General features: G+C 42.6%; 1 protein-coding gene across 1 annotated transcript in view; it reads right to left on the bottom strand.

Annotated features, from left to right (window-relative positions):
• FEZ1 (fasciculation and elongation protein zeta 1 (zygin I)) overlaps positions 1-7,556 on the bottom strand; it is a 42,088-nt gene that overhangs the window by 2,702 nt on the left and 31,830 nt on the right. The window contains exons 8-10 of the mRNA XM_010829463.1: positions 7,505-7,556; positions 4,901-4,976; positions 650-715 (exon numbers count right to left, since the gene is read on the bottom strand). Coding sequence (XP_010827765.1) covers positions 650-715; positions 4,901-4,976; positions 7,505-7,556 — 194 coding nt within the window. The remainder of the gene's footprint in view (positions 1-649; positions 716-4,900; positions 4,977-7,504) is intronic.

Raw genomic sequence — 7,556 nt, forward strand, 5'->3', positions numbered from 1 at the left:
CCTGATGATCTGAGGTGGAGCTGATGTAATAATAATAGAGATAATGTGTCCAATAAATGCAACGCACCTGCATCATCCCCAAACCATCCCCTTCCCCTCCCCCTGGAAAAACTGTCTTCCACAAAACTTGTCTCTGGTGCCAGAAACGCTGGGTACTGCTGCACTACACCATTTGCTCTACTTCTGCATATGTTAAATGAAAGATGAAACAAAAAACTATGATCCACAATGAAAGATGAAACAAGAAATAGCTATAAAAGGATGTAGCTAATCATGTCCCTAGTTTGCTGCCTTTCAAGTAGTTGAGATTGTTAAAGGTATCCTGAGGCTTTGTTTTTGCCAACTAAACAGCCCAAGCGCCACAGAACTTTAACAATAAGCCTTTTGTACTGGTTTGGCTGCTCTTTGTGTGGAGTTGCGCTGGTGACTCGGGGGTGATGGAATGTCCTCCTCAGGCCTCCTAGCAACATCCAAAGGCAAGGGCCCGCTCACAGTCGTCCACGGAGCTCCCCGGCCCTGCCTGGTCTGGCCCAGTGTGGAGGCTCTGGGAGGCCCACAGTGTGGGCTCTGTGCGTCCAGCCGACAAGAGTCCTGGGGGAGGGGAGCCCCGGAGGTCACTTCTGCTCCCAGAGACCTGGGCTGCTCTTACCTTTTAAAATGTAGTCCGTCAGCAAAGTGGGAACCTTCTCATTATCCTCCTTCATGGCAAAGAGAACTGTGGGTGGGGAGAGAGAAGAGTCAAGACGAATCAGGACACATAAGCTCACTTCTGGGCCAGACAGTCCACCAACCCAAAGACAGTGAGAGAGAAGTCAAGGAAATCAGACACTTGCTGAGTGTTGAGCAAAGTCTAGAAGCCTCTGTCAAGAGCCAGCATTCACCTGCTGGTGAAGGAGAAGCCACCAAAAGGATCAGGGTAGCCCTACTGATGAGTTGACGTCCTCTTTTCTCTTATTTCTCTTTTTCTTTTAGTCTTTCCTTTTTGTAGGCATGTACTCATCTGTAATTTCCCCATCACCTATGAATTATGTGTCTTTAATGATCATAAAAATAAATAAAGCAATTTAAAAAAGGAATCAACTTTCAGATGCAATCCAAATGTTAAGAATAACAGCTGTCACACTGCTGAAACTCTGACAAATCTGTCTTTAAAGACATCCTATTCATACAGATATTATTAGGAAAGTTCTCATCTCCAGTTTGTTAAGAGCAAATGAATTTAATTCAACAAATATCTTCTACTTTATGCCCAGTACAGCACTAGAATTTGTGGAAATGCAAAAGTACTGATGACCTTCAAGGAGCTTACAGACTTTTTGTTGAAACGGGATATGAACTACATATGAAGCGAACAATAGGAAAGTGATTAAAACTTAAGGTTTTTCATAGAACAGATTTTTCTGTTATTAAACTAAGAAGTACCTTCTCATATTCATTATTCATGATGCAGAAATCAGTGCTGTAAAAAAATCCTTCAAAAAAATTAATATCTGGACCTTGTTTATACTATCAAAAAACGAGGGAAGGGATGGGAGTATCCAACAACAGATTTCATCATCAATAGAGGCCTTAAGTAAACTCTGGTATATGCTATCTATGCCATCTCAAACAGCTTCATAAAAAAAGATAGATGTGTATGTATACAAGACATACTTATCAATGAGGAAAGGAGGTTGTGGAACTTAATATATTAATTTTAAAAGAGTAAATAATAAATGTTAATATTCATAGAAAAAAATCTGGAAGAATGTGCATGAAACTTAAAAGCAGTTACCTCTGAGTATGAGGCCCCAGGTCATGTTCTCTTCAGCATCGTATTGCTATAAGGTCCAGATTTTTTCCATGAACATGTATTACTCTGTTTTTCCACTGGATACAATAATCTTTGCACTTAATTTCATTTTTTTAACTTTTTTACTTTATATTGGGGTATAGCCAGTTATCAGTGTAATGTGATAGTTTCAGACGGACAGGGAAGGGACTCAGCCATACATATACCTGTATCCATTCTCCCCCAAACTCCCCTCCCATCCAGGCTGCCACAAAACATTGAGCAGAGTTCCCTGGGCTGTACAGTAGGTCCTTGTTAGTTATCCATTTTAAATATAGCAGTGTGTACATGTATTGCTTTTTGCAAGTGAAGAAAACACTGAAGATCAACTGGCCCTGATGACTGAGGTCAGGAGGCAACTTGACAATCGAGAGACTTCCCAGTCCATTCCCAGGTCCTGTTCTCCATTGATTACCTTAACAAGCTGCAAATCAGCATCATGGAAAGTAAAAGTCGCTCAGTCGTGTCCGACTCTTTGCCTCCCTACGGACTGTAGCCTGCCAGGCTCCTCTGTCCATGGAATTTTCTAGGCCAGAATACTGGAGTGGGTAGCCGCTCTCTTTTCCAGGGGATCTTTCCAACCCAGGGATCGAACCCAGGGTTCCCACACTGAAGGCAGATTCTTTACCATCTGAGCCACCACGGAAGCCCACTTGACTCCAAAACTCAGGAGGGGGTAAGAAACAGAGGCTGACGTTGGCATGAGTCCATGGCCAGGCCCAGAAAAAGAGTGGACCTCAGGCCATTCAGGCGATGGTTTGTTTTCTTTCTTCTGCATTTTTAGACATGGATTCATTTCAACATAACAGGCTGAAAATACGTTGCAGCTGGGCATGTGAAGACTAAAATAAATGCTGCCCACCAAGAAGATAGCAATAAAAATACAATAATTGCACTCAGCCCAGCCAACATGTGACTCAGGTGATCTCCAAAATCCAAAATTTATAAGAATTGTCCAGTCCCCAGAGTCAGTCTTGGGCTTATGTTCTTGACTCAGGAGTTGGGAAAAGAAGAATTACTGTTTACAAACCCATACACAGATGTGCCAAAAAAGAGAGCTCTCATAACATACAGGGAAGTTGGTATTCAGGGAAGTTGGCAGCTTTTTTTAAAAAGAATAAAATATTGGAATGTGGTATGTCTATACGACAGAAGAGAGAGCCATAAAAAGAATGTTAACCAAATGTTAACTGATGTGACTAAAATCATGATATGAAATTTAATAGCCTGTGTAATCCCAACTATATGGGAAAGACATAAAATACTATGCTTGAAAAACACCATATAGTAACCACAGTGAAGGGAGGAAGAAGCTATTTATTTTCCTTTATTCGCATTTCTGTTTCCAAAGTATTCTAAATGATGGATATACTCTAGCCCTAATTTTTTAAATGAACTTCAAAGTGTACACAAACCACTGTTTCTTGATTAAAATGAAAGGATTTCACACTAAATTTCTGAATGGGGATCTGTAATAAATTTATAGCTCTTTATTTTTCAAAAAACAGCATGATAGAGTGCTCTACATACATCAACCTTCATAATTTGTCCAAATTATTTTCCAAATGCTTGCTGCTTGTGAAAACACCAACACCTATAAATGTCAGCTCATTTCTATCTGCTCCCATTAAAAAAAATCTTAGTGCATATTTATGCAAATAAAAGAGCTTCAGATGAGTTAAGAGGAAGCTGATGCACTTTGAATTTAAACTTCCAGGTTCTCAAGGACGTGGTGTCTATTGATGGAGGCAAGATTTCCATTTATCAGAAATGTCTTCTTTCGTTCTCCAAAATGATAAAAATGAAATCTTTGGACACCTTAAGCAATGGGCCCAGGAGGTATCTATCTTCTTCAGCCAAATAGATAAAGACCCCCTTCCCTCCCCTTAGGCATCAAAAAGCCCTACGGCGGCCCATTCCCTCTGAGGCAGCACAGCAACGGCGGGCATCCCGTTAGTGTGTTATTCAATGCAGAGCACGGTTGCCAGGGTGATGGATGGCCTTGTGATTTACTGAGCCCTTCCTCACATCTCAGCCTAGGAGTTTTCTCTTCCTAAAAAATCAAGCTGGCACTGATGGCTAATACCCTGTGGCCCCAGCCCTTTGGGGGCTGTAGTGTCTGATGGGTATCAAGAGATTTTGCCTAAAAAGGCTCTCCATCACAGGCTGTTTTCCCCAACCGCTCTGAATGCTTGCTAATATTACTTGACAATAGAGTCAGGGCCTGGGAGGAAAACCAGAATCTATTCTCTCCCATCAGCCTTACCCCACCCAAGAAACCTTGCTTCTCATTAAATACAGTCAGTCCCTTAGATGGAGCTCCCTGCTTTGGGCACACAAGGCAACCTCAAACTGCAGGCAAGGCGGAGAGCGCATGGCCTTGAGACCTGTGGGTGAACCACAGAAAGTTCCCCTGCTCAACCTCCTCCATCAGCTTGTCTTTTCTGGCAAGTCTTTTCCCTTCCAGGAACCAGGAAAAGACAAAGCAGCTCCTAGTATCACTGAAGAGCTCTTTAATTCTGTCCCATGGAGGGGACACGATGCAAAGGTGTGGAGCACATTTTGATCCATTGAAACTGCACTATATTTAAAATAGATATTTAAAATAGATAACCAACAAGGTCCTATTGTATAGCACAGGGAACTCTGCTCAATATTCTGTAACAACCTAACTGGGAAAAGAATTTGAAAAAGAACAGATGCATGTACATGAATAACTGAATCACTCTGTTGTATATTTGAAATTAACACAATATTGTTAATCAACTGTATTCCAATATAAAATAAAAGTTGAAGGTGGGGATGGGAGGGAAACTCAGGAAGGAGAGGATATATATATATATACACACACACACACACATATATAGTTATGAGTTATTCACATTGTTGCATGGTAGAAACCAATACATTTTAAAGCAATTATCTTCCAATTAAAAATAATAATAGTAACAAAAATAAAAAAGAAATTGCCCTGGGGAAACCTCAGACCCGAGACACCAAGGGTATAACTCACAGGGCAAGAGGGACAGAAATGAGCAGTTGATCTGGCTGAGAATGGGAGGAACTCACTGTTAGTCAGCATCTGAAGGTCTTCCACTGACGGGGGCGAGGCCTTCTTCTCGTAAGGGATGACTGTGTTTAGGTACTAGGAGACAAACAGGGCATGCTGCACGTGAGACAGAAGCCCCATTCCCGGGGCCGAGATAGGGGTCGACAACTTGCACAGGAACCGGGTTTTTCTCTAAAAAACACGCGCTCCATCAAATCTGATGTTCTCAACAACATACATGACAATGTGCACACCATTGTTTCAGGATTTCCCCCCATCTTTGGAAAATGTCTCTTAAAGGAAGACTTTATCATAATTAAGATTTATACAATTCTCACAAAACAGTAGGATACAAATTCTGAGTTCCCATAAACTATGAACCAGGAGACACTGGAACATATCTGGGGACATAAAGCAGAGTACAAAAATGCCATGGTCTAAAGGTATTGAAATCAACAGAGTCTTTTCTATCATCATGGGATGTTAGAAATCAATATCAAAAGATATTTGAAAATAACCCCCATATTTTGGTTCATGGTGCTTTTCATGTCTACTATATCCTTCTACTTTTCTGTCTATTTATTCTATTAATTTTTGAGAGTTTGATATTGAAACTCCAACTAAAAATCTGAATTTATCTACTTAAAAAATAATTATAATATATAGTGGAACTATATGTAACTTCAGAGAAGGCAATGGCAACCCACTCCAGTACTCTTGCCTGGAAAATCCCATGGACGGAGGAGCCTGGAAGGCTGCAATCCATGGGGTTGCTAGGGAGTCGGACATGACTCAGCAACTTCACTTTCACTTTTCACTTTTATGCACTGGAGAACGAAATGGCAACCCACTCCAGTGTTCTTGCCTGGAGAATCCCAGGAATGGGGGAGCCTGGTGGGCTGCCATCTCTGGGGTCGCACAGAGTCAGACACGACTGAAGCGACTTAGTAGTAGTAGTAGTATATATAACTTTGTTCTGTATTTTCCAGGTCTCCTGTAAATATGTTACCATACTTTCGTAACTTAAAAAAATAAAAAAGAAAGTACAATTCCCTCCCACCAAAATAAGACTTGATCATATTAGCCAGGAAAAGGGTTCCTCCAACTAACAAAGTCTTCTTTTAACACTAGAAACTTTTTATTTATTTAGGAATACTGGTGAGCTTTTGGTCCTCCAGGTTAAAAGCAGAGAACATTTTACGGGCGTATGATATTTTCTTCTCCTCTGCAATGTAACTAGAGAATGAATGCTTTCTCTTTTGTCAAAATGACTAGTGAGAAAACCTCAACCCCGCCCAGGATCTGGGATGTTGGTTTTGCTCCCTCTGGTGGAGATGAGGTGCTCCTACAACAAAATCATCTTACTGCCCAGGGGGCTATCCAAAAGCACTGGCCAGAGGGACCTGGAAGGTCCTGAGGGAGCCTGACATCATGATTGAGAAAAGCTTTAAAGCACGAGGCTTGTGTTTTAGCCGTGGCCTTGCCACTAGCAGTGTGGCCTGGGGGAAATTGCCTAATCTCTCTGAGCCTTCGTTCTACCTCTGTGAACTCAGGGGACCAAGTTACATGTTCATAAAATCTCTTCCAGGGAGAGCTCCAGGAGACAGTGAAGGACAGGGAAGACTGGTATGCTGCAGTGCATGGGGTCGCAAAGAGTCAGACACGACTGAGCGACTGAACAACAACAACAACAATCTCTTCCCAGCCTGTAGCTCCAGAATTCGAATACTTAGGATTCAGTCACAAATAGGCCTAAAACATACAGTTTTGTGCACGATCTCAAAGATGTCTTTGGACATACCAACTTTCTCTGTTAGACTATGCACTCCATGAGGGCAGGACCAGGACTCATTCATCTCTGTACTGCTTGGGGGCCTAGCAACAGAGCTCAGCACATGGCAGGCACCAGATAGCCAGAAATGCAAACCATTTCTCAGGGAAGTAATTGATTAAGTGAAGCCAAACTGGAGACCCCGCAGTGTGGGTTACAGTCAGCAAGGCAGCTGAAGAGGCAGTCTTGGTGGGACTGGCTCCGCTAGGAGGCCAGTGTGCTTGCTAAGTTGCTTCAATCGTGTCTGACTCTGTGCAACCCTACAGACTTTAGCCCGCCAGGCTCCTCTGTCCACGCGATTTCCCAAGCAAGAATATGGAGTAGGTTGCCATGTTCTCCTCCAGGGGATCTTCCCAACACAGGGATCAAACCTGCATCTCTTGATCTCTTGTGACTCCTGCATTGCAGGAAGATTCTTTACCACTGAGCCACCAGGGAAGCCCAGTGTGGTAAAGCTAATTAAGCTCTTGGACAGCATCTTTCATGAAGCAGGTTCTCCCTTAACGCATTTTGTTCTGAAAGCAACTGAACTCACAGGTCTACAAGGAGTGTTGAGTTTTCACCATGGCCTCTAATACAAAAGTTCAAAAAACGATTTGCCTTTAAAAAGACACATTCTGCTTCTCCTTCGAATGGAAGACCCTAATGGAAGAAATTGTTAGGACATCCTCCCACGCCCTCAATCTTCCCCCATGCTGGGATAATTCTAGTGTATCCCCATCCCCCACTCTGTTGAGGAGACCGAGTGGCAAGAGCCTGGGAAGGAAACTGGGAGCAGAGAGACAGGCCGTACCTGCTTATCACTTCCCGAGGGGCCGAAAGTCTGGCGGATGCCACTCTGCAGG

The sequence above is a fragment of the Bison bison genome, unplaced genomic scaffold (assembly GCF_000754665.1).
Source record: "Bison bison bison isolate TAMUID 2011002044 unplaced genomic scaffold, Bison_UMD1.0 scf7180017864506, whole genome shotgun sequence".
Lineage (NCBI taxonomy): Eukaryota > Metazoa > Chordata > Mammalia > Artiodactyla > Bovidae > Bison > Bison bison.